The sequence below is a fragment of the Octopus sinensis genome, linkage group LG9 (genome assembly GCF_006345805.1).
Source record: "Octopus sinensis linkage group LG9, ASM634580v1, whole genome shotgun sequence".
NCBI lineage: Eukaryota > Metazoa > Mollusca > Cephalopoda > Octopoda > Octopodidae > Octopus > Octopus sinensis.
In genome coordinates, this window is record NC_043005.1 from 65115352 (window position 1) to 65133851 (window position 18500).

Below are 18500 nucleotides of genomic sequence, written 5' to 3' on the forward strand. Positions count from 1 at the left end.
TAGGCGGCTTTGTGCCAATTTCGTTGTTGTTGGTGGTGGTGCTGGCATTCATGTTTTCGTTTGTATTCATTTTTGAAATCCCTTTCTCTGTCCCTTTATCATCAACAAGTGGTGTGGGGAGTGAGGGGAAATCTAAGTTAATGTCTTTGGTCGCGGCGATGGTAAATGCGACGTTAGTTTTGTTGTTGTTGTTGGTGGTGGTGGTGATGGTGGTGACAGCGGTGTTCACGCTGCGATGTTTAGCAGCTAGTGGTAGCAATAGTGTTTTGCTACCGTTCTGCATGACTGGCGGGCTAGCCACGTGGTTTCTAGTTGCCATTTTCAAAATTAAAAATGGCTAAAAAACCCACGAAAGTTTTGAAAGTTTTTTTGTAATTTCGCCCATACAGGGGCGGAATTCTACGGGAATAATTCTCAGGTTTTTTAGTGAATGAACTTGCACAACGATTAAAACAAAATATTTGACAACAAGGAGTTTTAAACATGTAAAAGTGGCCAACTTACGTGGAGCCGATATGACTAGCGTCCGTCCATTGTGATTAGATAGATAGATAGATAGATAGATAGATAGATAGATAGATAGATAGATAGATAGATAGATAGATAGATAGATAGATAGATAGATAGATAGACAGACAGATAGATTCATGCATATATACATACACAGACACATATCTCTATGAATGTATATATGTACATCAATATAAAGCAATAAGATAATAATACAGAGAAGCTGCTAATAAATTCGATACTAATTTACTTATTCATGCGAACATCTGTGACTAATAAAATATGTATGTTACTATGATTTAGGAATTTTGTTTAGTATAGAAACATTCAGCACAATTTGATTTCATCAGTTCAACAATGACTGTCCTAGACATTTACATTGATTACTGATTGTCTTGTAATGTTTAATAATCCATTGACCAACCAAGGATAAATTGACCAATCAGGGATATCAATAGTTTTGTTTATCAAGTATTAGTATAGGTATATAGGAGATTTGATTAGTTTTAGTGGCAAGGAACCCCCAATAGAGCTGAACAGTGGAAGGTCTTCAGAGAAGAAATCACCCTCAGGCAAGTGTTTCGGGGCTTAACGTTTTGCATTCTAAAAAGAATGGCCGCATCCAGGCCTGTTGACACTTTTTAGCATGTTGCATAACAGATTTCATGTAGTTGGAACTCCTCGCCGTTGACAATTGCTTTCAAAATTATACTTAAAAAAGAAATAACGTTGGTTGTCAAGGTAACGTTAAAACACAAAAATATTGCCTTCAAACGGTATGGAAATAATTTTTGCTCCTCCTCGACCAGATCCAGCTTGAACATCTCTCCACTGTCTGTGATATTGCCTTTAGGTTTTGGTCCTGTCCTCCCCAGAGACTGAGAGTTGTTCCATTCGAACGTAAGCAGATTTGCCCTCAAAACCTATGAATATCTTCGAAGACTTTCAGATTGTTTTATCATAGGAGATTACCATTAAAACCAAATTACTGTTAGTATGAAAATGTACACTAATGCTAAAACAACACTAATGTTGTTAATCGGCTAAGTATGACAAAATAAAATAGCAGGTATCATTTGTTTTGAAAGACATAATATTGGAGTAATGCCAAATAAATCCTATAATTATTGGGGTAAGTGACGTGTCCTTCATCAAACCCGACGTAAGTCGACCGAAGAAGGCCAGTCAATACTGGCGCCGATGTAATTAACCATACCTTCCTAATACTACGTGGCTTGCCGCCAACATTAAAAATCAATAATTTACAGTAAGAGATTTTGTGCGAAAATGTTTTAATCAATCAATATTCTTTATATGTTGGTAGTAATATTCGCGAGAAAGCAAGTTATACTATCTCAATACGTGGATTATAGAAGAAAAATAACCATATTCCTTGCGCAGAAATGATTCTTTGTTAGGTAGTAATGCCTATTCATTCCAGTGGAGGAGAAAACAAATTGTTACTAAACGTTGACGTTGTACATGGAACATATTACCTTAGTTCATAATGTATTTGACTATTTGCTTTTGCTTCATTATTTCAAATTCATTTTTGATCTTTCAAAATGACCCTGGGAAAAATACTTTATTTCATATTACCCCAGTCCACGAAGCTACCAGGAACTCATATCCGCAAGGAATAATCGGCACCAGATCGCAGACTCCAGTTCTGATGACAGTGTGTGATGACTACCACACATATTATTTCACACATGTTCAACATATCATGCATTGCTGATCACCAACTAAGAGTATGACAGTTATCTTCTAAAGAGTGTCATGCAAAGAAGTAAACATTTTATTATTTTATCTCCATAGAAAATAAATCCATAAGGACAAACTAAGCAAGAAATGTGTGATTCTCAATTGGAGAAGTTTCATTTAACTTTCGTTGACCAGCGGTCACACCGTAAGAAGAATATCATTGATAAAGATACAAATTTCAGGCGAGCATATTATCTCGCCGTTGATGTCAAGATCACATAATGAATGACTTTCGTGTTCGGTTAACAAAGGTTTACTTACTTGTATTGTAAAGATTCCTCTGTTCTTCGAAGTTGGCAAATTAAGACGCAGAGCACATTCAGGAAAAATATTAGATTAACCTGTAATATAGAAAATAAAGTGTTGATATGAAAATGAAATATTTAAAAACTGCATTTGATGTTTATAAGTTTATATATATATATATATAAATATGTATATATATATATATATATGCGATGAGGTACCCCAAAATAACTACAAACGTGGAGCAAGACAGTTGTAATTCTGGAAGCCACTTGATGCGACCCTCAGACATCAATCTGCCGATCGACGTCCTCGACTAGAGTCCTGCTGAAACGTTTTACTGTGCTTCTCCCCTGTTCGTCGGTTTCTATGATGGCTGAAACGAAGGAACAGCGTGCTACTGTGAAATTCTGTCTACTGCAGGGTAAAACGAAGTCAAAACAGTTCTCATGCTTCAAACAGCTAACGAGGACGCCCCCTTGAATAAAGGACAAATTTATGAATGGTTTCCACGTTTTAGGAATGGTCACTTGTTGCTTGAAGTCCAACTTGATCCAGGCGACCGTCGACCTCTCGAACGAATGAATACATCCTGAACATTCATGAACTAATCTTGGAGGACCGTCGCGAAGGAATTGACGAACATTTTGATATGACTGGTGTGCCTGGAGATCCTGCCAACTAACTCTGAGCGAAGAATTCCGAATGAAAACGGTTGTAGCGAAATTTGTGCCTCACTTGCGCACGGAAGATCGAAAACACTCACGACTGAATCGGTGTTGTGAACTGAAAGAACAGTTGGAAGTTGATCCAGACCTTCTTTCGAATGCCATCACTAGTCATGAAAGCTGCTGCTACTGCTAGAAACCAGAAACGAAGCAGCAATCAAGTCAATGGAAGCATTCAAAGTCTCCACGCCCCGAAAAAGCACGTCAAGTGAAGTCCAATGTCAAGTCAATGTTGATTTGTTTCATCGAAGCCAAATTAATTTGTTCACACAGAATTTCTTCTTTCTGGTCAAACTGCTAACCAGGCATTTTACTTTGTATTTCAAACGTGTTTGAGAGACTCGGTGAGACTAGTGGTAAAGTGGAAAGTGGTGGTTTCATCATGACAATGCGCCTGCGCACACCGCCTTGAGTGTGAGACAGTTTTTTGTTCCTCGAAATGAAAATATCCTTTAAGGAAAACGCTCTGCATATGTGGAAGAGGTGAGGGAAAAAACGTCGGAGGCGTTAAAAGCATTACTTTGCAAGAGTTCCAGGACTGCTTGGAACATTGGAAAACGAGTTTGGACCAATGCATTGCTTCAAAAAATTAAGAATACTTTGAAGGCCATAAAAGTGTAAGCATGTAAAAGTAAGTAAATAAGATAATATTTCAAAATTACTGTTCTTTTGAGTACCCGCTCGCATGTATATATATATATATATATATATATATATATATATATATATATATATATATATATAAACAGAGAGAGAGAATTTGATGAACATGGTACTTAAGTTGAGGCACCAGAACTTAGTATGTTATTATCCATACAATTTCAAAATAAGGTGATTAAAATCAAAATATGCAACAAGGATATTCAGAGGTAATGCAGTACGATCGTTTCAAGCAACTCCATTTTATTGAACAATACAATAATTGCATCAATTTAAATGCAGGGCAATCCTCAGTTACATAAAGACATAGAATTTAAAATCATGTAATGAAGTTTGGCTGGCAAGCACTATGGAATCTTGTGGAATGTCGCTAATCTGCGAAACCACGTGATGGTCTTATATAATTCAAGTTTCCGCTTTTGGGAAGAAGGTTAATTTTCGATTTGTTAATAAATTTACCTTTACTAACCTTCTTTCTTTGTTCTACAAATTTTGCTTGTTGGCGTAGTTGCTTGACAATAAAATGATTTAATTCTGGTTGCAGATCATCCCAATATGATTTCAATCGATCCATATAGCCAACAGCGGGGTTTTGTTTCGCTTTTTTTGTAGCAGTTAAATAGATCATTATTCAATTCATAACTCTAAGAGAAATGAGTTTTCTAGTTACGGTTTCTTCTATAACTACTGCTAGAAAGAATTTGTTTACCTGTTGAGCTGTTGTTTTCGTTCTGTTCTTCGATTGTGTTGTTGTTGATGTTCTGTCCAGCCATGTTTTTTGTAGTAACACTCTGCATGCTAAATTCAAGTTTCAGTCGAAAATCACTACAATCGTGAATAAAAGGCGTCCTCAGTTAATTCATCTGAAGATTAACCGGTTATTTAACAAGGCTGAGAGTTGAGGCTCCAAAGCTGGAGATAGTATTCATCGTATTTTCGATAAATAGTCTCCCACTCCAAATACGTTACTTTACGTTTCGAGTAGTGCGTATGCATGAATATATGTATATATGTATGTATGTATGTATGTTTGTATGTATGTATGTATGTATGTATGTGTGTATGTATGTATGTATGTGTGTATGTATGTGTGTATGTATGTATGTACATATGAATGTATATGTGCGTGTGTATATATATATGTATGTACGTACGTACGTATGTATGTATGTATGTATGTATGTATGTATGTATGTATGTATATACATCAGGTCGTAACGATGTGTAACATCAGGTCGTAACGATGTATTTTTTAAGCAAATATCTAGTTAAATTTAAAGGTATTTAATTCCTCAATTCTATTTAAAATACGACGAAATCATTAACATATCATTCTCTGTCATTTTGTTTCACATTTCATCTATTTTATCATAATTAAAGTAGTATTGTCCCTTCGTTCAACCCAAACAAAGAACTTATTCCTCACTTTATCTTTCATGAATTTCAGAAAAGGAACAGTGCAGGTGTGGCAGCAAAACCACTCCAAAAGACTTACGGTGATGACGTAGTGACTGACAAAACATGCATAAGATTGTTTTCACGATTCTGAAACTGGGACTGCAGCTTGCAGGATGAATCAAGAGAAGGGCATCGTAGATTGGATTCTGATGCAATGGGAAGCCACTGCTGAAGCGAACCCGACTGTAACAGTTTCGAAACTAAGCACAGGCTTCAACGTGAGCCATACCACCATTCATCCTGAATTGAAAAGGCTTGGTAAAGTGTCAAAGGTTGGAAAATTGGTCCTGCATGATCTCTCTACAAACAACCGCAAACAAGGTGTTGACTGATGCGCATATTTGCGATCTCCTGTGATGCAGATGTCTTTTTTGAATAGACTCGTTACTGGAGAAGAAAATGGGTACATTACTATAATGCAAAGCGAAAAAGTCAATGCGTCAGTCGTGGTGAAAAGCCATCTTAACAGCCCAGAATTGGTTGCATCCAAGGAAGATTCTTCTGAGTGTATGGTGGGATATGCGTGGAATAATTCATCACAAGGTACTAGACGATAACGAAGCAATAACAACCGATGTATACTACCAACAACTAACATGTTGAAAACATTGTCGCAGCAAAAACGACAATTCTTAACAAACAGATTACCATCTGTTTACAAGTTTATAAAACCCTCCGAGTGGATTGAGACTTACTTCAAGAGTAGAAGTCTGAAATGAGTTAATTTCCGTTTTTAACTTCTAAACCTAAGGAATTTTATGAACGTAGCATTAAAAAGCTCATTGATAGATGAAAATAGGTCATAGAAATAAAAGGTGACTATATTAACAATTTATTGAGCCACAAAATCGGACAGAACTTTCGTTACAACCTGATATGCGTGTTTGTGTGTGTGTGTGTGTGTAGTATGTATGTGTAGTGTGTGTGTGTGTTTATGTGTGTGTGTGTGAGTGTGTGTGTGTGTGTGTATGTGTGTTTGTCTGTATTTGTTATTTGTTAGTATGTTTACGTCCCTTTAACTTAGCGGTTCGGCAAGATAATAAGTACCAGGTTTAAAAAAGAAAAAGTACGGGCTTAAAATAAAAAGTATTGTGGTTAATTCATTCGACTAAAAGTTCTTCAGGGCGGTGCACCAGTACAGCCGCAGTCTAATGACTGGAACAAATAAAAGATAAAAGAAAATATTGGTTTTGAAAGAAAACAACAGCCACATCACGTCCGTTCCTTTCTAGACTATTATATGTTATTATACAGAATCAGCAAAATTCCACGCTGATGCAAATGTCAGTAGTAGAAACACAGTTGAGAAGAAACACTGTTAAGGTGGCGAGTAGGCAGAAACGTTAGCACGCCGGGCAAAATGCTTAGCAGTATTTCGTCTGCCGCTACGTTCTGAGTTCAAATTTCGCCGAGGTCGACTTTACCTTTCATCCTTTCGGGGTCGATTATATAAGTACCAGTTTCGCACAGGGGTCGATATTATCGACTTAATCCGTTTGTCTGTCCTTGTTTGTCCCCTCTATGTGTAGCCTCTTGTGGGTAGTAAAGAAATAGGTATTTCGTCTGCCGTTACCTTCTGGGTTCAAATTCCGCCGAGGTCGGCTTTGCCTGTCATCCTTTCGGGGTCGATTAAATAAGTACCAGTTTCGCACTGGGGTCGATATAATCGACTTAATCCGTTAGTCTGTCCTTGTTTGTCCCCTCTATGTTTAGCCCCTTGTGGGTAGTAAAGAAATAGGTATTTCGTCTGCCGCTACGTTCTGAGTTCAAATTCCGCCGAGGTCAACTTTGCCTTTCATCCTTTCAGGGTCGACTAAATAAGTACCAGTTACGCACTGGAGTCGATATAATCGACTTAATCCGTTTGTCTATCCTTGTTTGTCCCCTCTATGTTTAGCCCTTGTGGGCAATAAAGAAATAAGAAACACTGTTTAGCAGATCATATAGGTTTTCTGCTCAAACAAAGAACTAAATCACGAATTCCACAAGAAAATATACACTAATCAGCAATGCCATTCTTCAACGAACTAAGAGACCAAACTATACCACGCAACAAATGTTAGACACGTAAACTACTAAATTACGCATGCCACTCAGAAATGTGTACTATATGGATCAAAAACATACTAACTCTAGAATAGGCGGAGACATCAAAAGCATCACGAAAAAACATTAATTTCAAAAAATATCTCTTTACTAAGAGCAAAGACCAAACAAGCAAGCCCAAGAATAAGTTACTGGTGCTCAATTTGTTTTGTAAATTCGATTGAAAATTTCGTAACCATAAACTTTATTAGTCTTGTATATTGACTGCGCACTAACCTACCGGCTGACTTGGTACATACCACAAGAAATTATTATTGTAATATTAGAAAACAGAAAACGGACCATTAACGATGGAAACAGTATTGCACAATGCTATATATATATATCGAATTTATATATATCATATATAGTGATTGTAACATACTAGAAAACAAAAAAAACAAATCTAGCTAGGAAAAGATTAGCCACGTTTCTGCACGCTGTTAAACCGTTTATATCTTGAATTCTTCTACATATGTTTCGATGGATGCACTTAAAAATGTCCGACAGGATAAATTATGGTCATCAATGCATCAATCTCATCAGGAAGGACATAAATAACAAACAAATCAAACAGACATGTTAACAGAAATAAAAAGGCCTATAAAATGTAACGTATTTATGTTTATATGCACACACGCGTACATACACTGAAATATGTGGCGTTTAAATATAAACATTATATAACTACAGAAACAACCACAAACGTATACAAAGACATATACATAGACACGCATTAATATACATATATACATATAATTACTCATAGATATATACATATACATATATACAAATACATACATAATACATATATATACACACACATATATATTTTTTCCATCTATAAACATATACATAAATATATACAAATACATATACACAAACACACATATTCAAATACATAGATACATGAGCAAAAATATACACACAGACATATGTACATATATGTATAGATATACTCGTACATATTCTCGAGGTAGCAACATAGAAACATACTTATGCAAAAGTATATGTTTACGATCACATACTTACACACATACACAAACGATCAAAGACTTACACAAGAGCATACACATCCCAAAACATCAATAGACCCAAACACATAATTGTATACACATACACACACTTACTTAAGTACATATCTGTTATTGGTCATTCACAAAATACATACGAACAGGGAATGCTAGGAATTTTAAATGACGTTATCGAAGTGAAGTAGGTTCGGTTAACCAAAAGTTTCATTATCTTTCTTTTGCTCGCCTACAACCTAGTGTGTTATTCTCGGAGATTTTAAGGTGGTAATAGTGCCTTTTGGCGTCTACTTTTCCAGCGCGTGGAGAGGCTTATAGCCAATCCCTTGTTATAATTATGTATATAATAATTAAAATATTTGTAAAATTTACCTATAAGGTTTTTATTTCCGCACTGACTCCTTGGTAAAATCATTAATGATCATTTTACCCTTTATTATATATGTATATATATATATATATATATATATATATATACGTATATATGTTAATGACGACCAGTTCTTAGTATATGACCCTACAGAATTGCTTAGAATTACTAATCATCTAGGGGCATGAATTGGAACTTATATGTAGGTTTTTGACATCTGCCATTTCTTTTAGAGCTTTAAAATTTACTAGCATTATGACCCGGCGTTGCCGGGTCATAGTGTTAGTTTGGTATAAATTTGTTAAATTAAAATTTTGGGATAATAAAACATACAATGACATATTAAAAAGACGAATTAAAATTCCAGAGAAAAATACATAGAAGATGAATATACAAATTTACAAAAATAGGTAAAAGTTTCGGAGATGCGCCAATTAATATATCATATATTTAAAATTGACACTCCCCGCGTCAGGATGTTTTTTTACACACAACACATAGTACACGGAAACAAATGCACAATTACATACCTGCTACATGCGAAAGACCAGACATTACGTACTCCCAAAAATTCTCATAGATATTGAATGCTACTTTATAAGCATATAATTCAATCTAGCAGCTATAGTAAATGGTATGCGCACAGCTCCGTCTGGACTAATTCACTTCTGCACTCAATTAAAAGTTTCATCTTTTAATTTCTCCCATTCATGCAAAGCCACATATTCGAGTTCAAGTCCTTAATACATTTTATACTAATTGCTATTTTTTCTTTTAATTGTTATATTACGATTTAATTACCATACTTTAGTTTTATTTTAATTACTACTTACTATATTTACTATATTTAATTCAATTGTTATTATTACCTCTAACTTTTATTGCATTTTTTATTTCTAAATTTCTTATGGAGCGTCGAGTGGATCTTATGCGTGCAATATATTTTTATATGAAGTTTATATATTTATATATTACTATATATTTCTAAACGTCGGGCTTTATGTCTGTTCTGTAGATATAAATGAATATATGAATATATGTATGTGTTTGATCGTTCTGTGGATTTTGTAGTATTCTTGTAGTTGCTGCTCGCATTGCCTCTCCTCGGATTAAAAAGTGTATACAGCTCATTTGAGCACTAATATTCCAATCTGTTATATATTTTGAGCGTTGTTGTCACTAACGATCTCAAGATATAACTTTATATTTTGTATATATATAATATATATATAATATATATATATATATATATATATACATCCATATACATACAATAGAGAGATGTTTTTGTTTCACTTTTACCACGTAATACTGAAACAGTGGTGAAGATATGATATTGCTGTGGGCTCGCCCTAGGCAAGAATTTAAGCATTTTTGGCCCATGACACTACATGGACCCTAAGTAAGGCATGTGTAAAATTTGAATGAAATTGGTTGAGTAGTTCTCAAGTTTTAGGGAAACACAGACAGACAGACACACATTCTCAGTTTTATATATAGAGAGATGATCTATTTGTATTGTTTTTATAAAAGAATTTCAACCTCATTATATCATACAAATTATTTATACATCCATAATTCTCCATTTCCTTTCTTTCAACATTATTAACTATATATATAGACATATGTATATATATATATATATATATATATATATATATATATATATATATATATATATATATATCGGATTTTAAATATGCTTGTATGCTTGTATTATCTTATGTTATATTCTGGGTGTATGTGATGTTCGTATGCTTGTATACCGAGTTAGTTCATCATGGGAGCATACTTCTTTTTATGAAGTTCATGTATTGTATATAGTCAATTGTCACGTTCAGGAAAGAGGCCATCCTCGTAGAATTAACGGCGCAGGTAGTGGTTCCTCTTTGAAGTGTCTAAGTGTAAATTATTGCTTGTGTATGCATGTAGGTGGATTTCATCTCTAATATTTAGGATGCTAACTTTTGACTGTATGATATTTAGTTTTTCAGTGATACAGAATTCACATTTGGCAATGATGTTCAATTTTATTGGGGTGGGGGGGTTACTTACTCCATCTCACCTTCTTTCAGTGTCCATATCATATCGGATAGGGATGTTACGTGTCTTTTATTTTGTCTTTAATGACGCTAAGTGTTGTGTGTACCTTTCCTTGAACGAATTGCTCGTCATTCCGATATACGTCTTTGTTGCTCCTTTGAGATTTGTGATTTCGGCCTTCTATATTTGCTCTTTTTGAGACAGTCGTTATTTAGAAGACATCGATTTGGAGATCAGGGGTGTTTCTGATGTGTTTATTTTTATTGTGGTTCAGTATTATTAACCCTACACTGAGGAGAGAGCTATAGTTAACTTTAACAGTGTTTCAGTTGAAGATCTTGTGGTATTTGCGTGAACGTGAGAAGTTACTGTCTTTTCATTTTAAGAATTTCCTATGTTAGTGGCTACATTCATTCTATAAGGTGGGCTAAACTATAATATGCTACCTTGGAAGGTGGACGTTTCTAATGCAGTATTATAGTATTGGGTGGATTTTCAAAAGTGTCGTTATTTGAGGATAAATCGGAGACACACATACTACTGTTAACTAGTTGTTTAATGACTGTTGGTGGGTGGTTGGAGCCTATTTCTATGTACAAATCTTCCTTGTTTGGATTATGGTAAAGTTTTAATTTGCCTGTGCTAAGGTTCATATCAATATCTAGGAAGTTGATTCTTTGAAGTTAGTCCTAATCGTGGTTCTAAGTCCTAATTGGTCAAATATTTTCGATAAATTTTTCTTATTCTTTTCATATCGTGTCTGTTTTTATTGGGTGCCACTACCAGTCCCTTGATTTATCGATTTCTTTACGAGAATCTCTGCAATCTCCACGAGACTTTGTGTTTTTATCCTAAATAGAGATGAACACCATTCCTCGATGTGATCGGCTTGAATAATTGTTAAGATATTAAAATATTTTTCTAACAGGAGAACATTGGTAGCCTTGATATACTAATATAGAAATCCTATCCACTAATGCAGTGTTGAGCACTCATTTTCATCGCTCGACATTTACGTACGCATGTGTGTGTGTGTATGTGTGTGCGTATGTGTGTGCGTATGTATACATGTGTGTGTGTGTATGTATATATATATATGTATGTGTATATATATGTATATACATATACATATATATATATATATATAATATATATATATATATATATATATATATATATATACACACACACATATATATATATATATATATATATATATATAATACTTTCATATGTAATAGTTACTGCTAATGAAATGTATGTACGGGAGTGAATTGGAGTGGAAATTTTATTGCGCACTTGCTTTACATTTGCATTCTCAGTTTGAAATATGAAAATGAAATTACAGAAAGAAAGCTGGAATAATTACTATTTGTTTCTCGCGTGTGGAACTTTAGAAATATAACCGAACACATGGAGATCTAAACTTTGGTAATTTTTTGGGGACCAATAAATCACACGATACTAATTTGATAAAGTTGTACATATACATCTTCATATCTGTGTCTGCATGTGTATGAAGTAGCGTCTGTGTAGTGTGTGCGTATGTTGTTGTTGCTATTATTGTTAGGATAGGTCAATCTGCCAAGGAAAACACGCACTTCTTCCTCACTTCTTTATATGTAATTAAGGATTAGGTAATGATAAAGAAATTATAAGAATGTCAATTAGTGTCAATGCGTGGTTTTCTAGACGGTATGCATCTACCGCGAAAAAACAGGAGCTTAAATCCAAGACTTTCGTCAAGACTTTTAGGGAAAAAAAAATTAAGATCGATTCACCGCACCATGTATAAACACACATACATATTCGTAGATGGCTCATAATCGAATGTTTCCTTCCCAATAACGAGCGTCTTTCACTGCAGGTTGCAGCTAACTCATGCTTTGTAAGTGAAATTGGATAGACAGAAAATGTGTGGAATCCCATCAAATGGACTGTATTTGTAACTCAAGGGTCCAGCTTTGACACAAGTGAAGGCGCACGACTCAGTTGTTAGAGCGTCGAGCTTACGATCATGAGGTTGTGAGTTCGAATCCCGGACCGGGGTGCGTGCTGTATACATGCATATACAGGACATTAAAAAACGTTGAACACAATGAGAAACGAGACATACAACATAAAGAATATTCCCCTTCTTTAGCTGTCCCCGTTTCATCTACTCCACATGTGTGTATATATATATATATATATATAAATGTGTATGTGTGTGTGTATGTGTGTAAATATACATATATGCATATACGTACAAGCGTGAGATATATATCTACATGCTGAGACTTATGTTATCACATCAGTAAGTTACCCCATTTCATTGATATCCTTATGAAATGCTGTAAGAAATGACAGAATGTTTGAATCTGCATTGGTTTTTATTTCGAGAAAAGACTTAACTAGTTGGCTTAGGAAATGTTCAGCTAAAAGAGGTGAAAGTTTACTGAGGCAATTGACAATACCTTCGAGCTTTTACTTAATTTATCGCATTTCAGCGACAGAGTATTAAAACTGTCTCATAAAGTATGTATGCACCTGCCATGGTAATTTCTATTATTGACATTCTCTGTATGGTTCTTTAAATCTCAGACATATTGTGACAGTGAAATACTGTTTCTTTTATTATTATGTATAGAAGAATATATTTTTCTTTTATCACTGTGTATAAAAGAATATATTTTCTCGATAAACCTTTCGTTAAAATGGTTACAGTAAAACGAATGTAACTTTTTTTCAATACAATCTATGAAGGACACCATTGCATGTTGCACATATGCTTTCATGAGACATCTGCCGTTAACAGGCTGGCGTGTAATGATATTTCCATTGTATTTAAGTTTGAGATTTCTATATGTATAACATGTTATTGAACTTGTCCACGACCGAATTTGTGTTACAACAGTCACTTTTACTTCCTTTTTCATTGAAAAATATGATTTAAGGAAAGATTGAATAAGACGTGTTTGCGTGTAAGGTGGAATACACCTATATTAGATGTCGTATTTAAACTGGAAAACCGCAGGATGAATAAGATTTTCTGCTGCAGTTTTCCTTGTCTTTGTAATGCTGCGATGATGAGTGTATTATATTTTTCATTGAATCTACTAGTTTTAACTCATCATTGTAATAATGTGTAACATTAATACTGCTAAATGATTTTCCGTTTGAAGTTATGTTAGTAATGTTACTGATCAAATATTTATAACATACTTCTGAGATTAAAATGTATACTAATGCAAAGGAAATTACCATTAAGTTTTCTGTATGGTCGTTATTTGTGAACTTCCTTTGTTTTTTTTTTGTTTTTGCTTTTAATTAAGTCTAGAAGTGTGGTATTTTTATTATCTTTAAAAGCAGATTGTTTCAATGTTTCAGTCGAACCATTTCGAAGCCTATCGACATTGTGGCCATTGTTAATATGGTGAGAGAAGTAACCATTATCTCCTGGTAACTATCTTCTACTTTAACTTTTGAACAGGTCAAGGTTTTATAAGTGAAATTATCTAGACGGACTCTGATATATTTCTCGTGAGTTATCCTTTTCTTTTCCAGAGGCGTATCTTGAATGTACAAGTCTACTAGTTAATGAACTTCAGTTCCGTGATTGTTATCCAACAAGATCTGAAAATTTCTCTTTATCCAGTGAAATATTCAAAGAAAATCACGCACTTTCTGTAATGCATTGTGGATTTATCATTCACAGCGAGATTGCTGCCAAAATCTAAAGCATTTGAGAGAAGAGATTTCGTAATCGTAAAGAAGCTATATTAGTAAAAAAATAAATAAATAAAAAAAAAAAACACACAATAATTTGATAATACAAATTTAATAGATACCAAAAACAATATTCAATTCTTTTTTGTTATCTCTATAGGCTCCGCTTGATATCAAGGATGTTGTCGTTCAAAGAGATTGTCTTCAATACCATTTCCTTTTGAAAATAATCATGACTTAAATATTCTTTACTTATATTAGTTTAGTTAGTCCAGGCTCAGTGACAACATAGTTGTTTCTATCTTTCTATCTATCTATCTATCTATCTATCTATCTATCTATCTATCTATCTATCTATCTATCTATCTATCTATCTATCTATCTATCTATCTATCTGTCTGTCTGTCTGTCTATATATCTATCTATCTATCTATCTATCTATCTATCTATCTATCTATCTATCTATCTATCTATCTATCTATATATCTATCTATCTGTCTGTCTGTCTGTCTGTCTTTGTTTCTCCGTTTCTCTCTGTGCATATAAGAGGAAATATATAAGAGGAAAGCCACTAAGTAGTTTCCTTACATGCTGAGAGTCGAGGCCAAATCTACTTTCAGCATGTAAGGAAACCACTTAGTGACTTTCCTCTTATCTTATATATGTGAATATAATTTACAGTCCCTGGACGTTTTTTTACGTATGCTGGCCACTGGTATAAATTATTATTTCTTAATAATTTTTACACTCAGTACTTGAAACTGTATGGGCTAAATATCGACCTCATAAAAACACCACTAGACCTTATAACAATTTTCTAGTGGCAATAGGATGAATTTTGTGAGCCCAAATGTTCATCTTTAACAATACGTGAAATGTTGTACCCTCTCCCGAAAACCTAAGAATAAACGGCTTGACAATACAAACATTCAGTTGACAATTATAGACATCACGGACAAGATGAGAATGTCAAATATTATGGAAAAATAAATAAAATCAGTACTAAATACCTCAGGAGAGTAGAGAGAATATGGTCATCAGAACACTCAGCTTACAAGTATATTGCCCGCAACACCTATGCAGTGCCTGTCCTCACACTTACGTTTGACCCTCTGAATTGGTCCCCACAAGAACGTAATGAGATAGAAGTTGGCTACATTGATCCGATCGGGCAAAAGAATATAAGTGGATCTTAAAAATTAAAACAGCCACCAAGTTAAAACACAACCGGCTAGATAGTGATGTGTGGGGCCACAAAGAAAAGATGCACTGTTGTGGAAACCAGTTGCGTTTTGGAACAGGGCGGTTGATGAGAAAGAGGATGTCTATGGACTATTGGTAACGAGTATGCAAATCCAGTACCCAAGCTACTCTTTCATATCTATTATTATCGGAGCAATAGGAGACATGCCAACCTTGCTGAACTTTGGTTCTTGTGGAGAGAACACAAATCTTTAATTCATACGCGACAAATGATCATGATACCTGGAACTATGACAATCTGTAAGATTTTCTTAAGATTGAAAGGATTATGGTTGAAATAAAATGCTTTCTGTCACAAACTAGCCACCAAGTAGATGACCGGTCAAGACTTACACTAAATTGAAAAGCGAAAGAGAACATAGATACATAGATAGATAGATACATACATACATACACTCATGCATATACACACACACACGCACACGCACACACACACACACACATACACACATGCATATGTACATACGTACATACCTACATACACGCACATATACATACATGCATACATACATACATACATACATACATACATACATACATACATACATACATACATACATACATAATGTCATCACGGTATTATCTACCGATGACACATGATGTTGTAGCTAGGACACTCTATAATGAAATCTGTCGTAAGGATAACCCCGAGAACAAAGAAATAAGAACCCACAGTATGGTAGAAGCCATAGTCACTTATAATAAAAAGAAATACTGCTGGAATGTCCCAGTGAAAACCTCAATAAAATGTAAGCACACCAGACCTGATATAGTAATTTAGGATAGAGAAACGAAACTGTGTACAGTTGTGAAAATTAGCTGCCCAGTAGATGTTAACATAAAGCTGAAGATCAGTGGAAAAGAGAATGCCTACGCTGAACTGTTGAGAAATCTGCAGTTACTCTATTCGGACTACAAGTTAATGTTTATACCTGTAATTATTGGGGCCTTGAGATATGTAACACACTGCCTAAATACCAATCTTGAGAAATTAGGCTTCTCAAAACCAGAAAGGAGAAAGTTAATTCGATGACTACAGATCCAGTTCATCACTGGAACAGTAAAAATCTGTAAAACTTTCCAGAAGTTTATCATTTATATATATATAACAATGTCTAAATATCCATGAGAATACATACTTACATACATGCATGCATGCATGCATGCATACGTACGTACATACATACATACATACATACATACATACATACATACATACAAAAATATCCTGTTGTTGATGTTGAAATTCCATTGAAGGAACCTTTAATCTAGTTTAGAAACCAGTTCTTTTTCTATTGACAAGAAATCTTGAAATAAAACTGAATAATTACATACACACATACATTCTTACATACATACATTCTTATATACATACATATATACGTACGTACATACATACATACATACATACATACATACATACATACATACATACATACATACATACAGACAGACAGACAGACAGACAGACAGACAGACAGACAGACAGACAGACAGAGAGTGATATTGAAGAAGTTTATATTTCTCATAAGCAATGTCGATTTATATATTTGCCAAATATGTTGACGCACTGAAATCAATACTTAATATCCTTTGAATTCTTTGAAATTATTAGGAATTCTATCCGTACAGAAGAAATCTATATCATTATATAATATAAAGCTTTACACGTTTGAATATGCCTGGTTAAAACTGAAGTTCATTAACAGAAATAATTATATTTGCGCCAGTAATTGAGCTGTATTTGTTCCGAAACTAATTGAACATGAGTCCTCTTTATGTATTCCGGAAATATATGTATGGAATATAATTATATTATATTGTACATGAGAATCAGTATATTTTTAAAAACCAAATTAAATAATAATTAATTAATTTAAGTTTTATTAAATAAATAAAGAATACCGAACGATTGAACTGATGCTTTCCAACCTCGCTTACTAACACAAGTGACTAAACAAATCATATATGATCGTAATTATTTATTTTTAAAACTTGCTAACTTATGCATTATGGACCTATGAAAGTACAAAACACTATTGGAATTTATGCCTATAACAATAGAATAAATAAGTTTCCTACTACCCGAAATCCATTCGATGTATTGTAATATGAGTTTTAGACCTCATGATTGATCAGCAACAGTGCAAATTGTAATGCAGAATGAAGCCAAGATTCTAGGACGTGAAATCAGTCGCCTAATTTAATCTTGTCTCATTGCCAATTCTCTTTAGTTTCACCGCTAACGTTCGTAGAAATAAATTACCAATGCCATCTACTTAATATCCTTCACATGAGAAGTTGACAAAAATTCATGCATTACTAAATGTAGAATACGTTTAGCCGCAAATGTAGTTACATGGACTAAAAGTAGAGTCGTTTGATTTCAAATTGGAAATTACCTACATTTGCCTGTCCTCTTTGCGGAATTCTTAGAACAAATATCAGTAATATTGGAATAAAATCAGTCGAGTTTACTCCTCTAAAAATATTTTTCAATTTTACTAAGGATCTGAGGAAACTACATATATCTGAAATGATGTGTATTTACAGCTGTTGTTCGATAAGGAAGAAATACTAAAATAGCCCCCATTTTATTTCATGATATCTCACCACATATCAAATATTCACAAG

The 18500-nt window shown here is 34.1% G+C and overlaps 1 protein-coding gene across 1 annotated transcript in view; it reads right to left on the reverse strand.

The window, feature by feature from the left end:
- The window catches only part of LOC115215927 (corticotropin-releasing factor receptor 2-like), a 365649-nt gene that overhangs the window by 62855 nt on the left and 284294 nt on the right, over positions 1–18500 (reverse strand). Inside the window, exon 9 of the mRNA XM_029785287.2 lies at positions 2536–2615. Within this exon, the coding sequence (XP_029641147.2) occupies positions 2536–2615 (80 nt within the window). The remainder of the gene's footprint in view (positions 1–2535; positions 2616–18500) is intronic.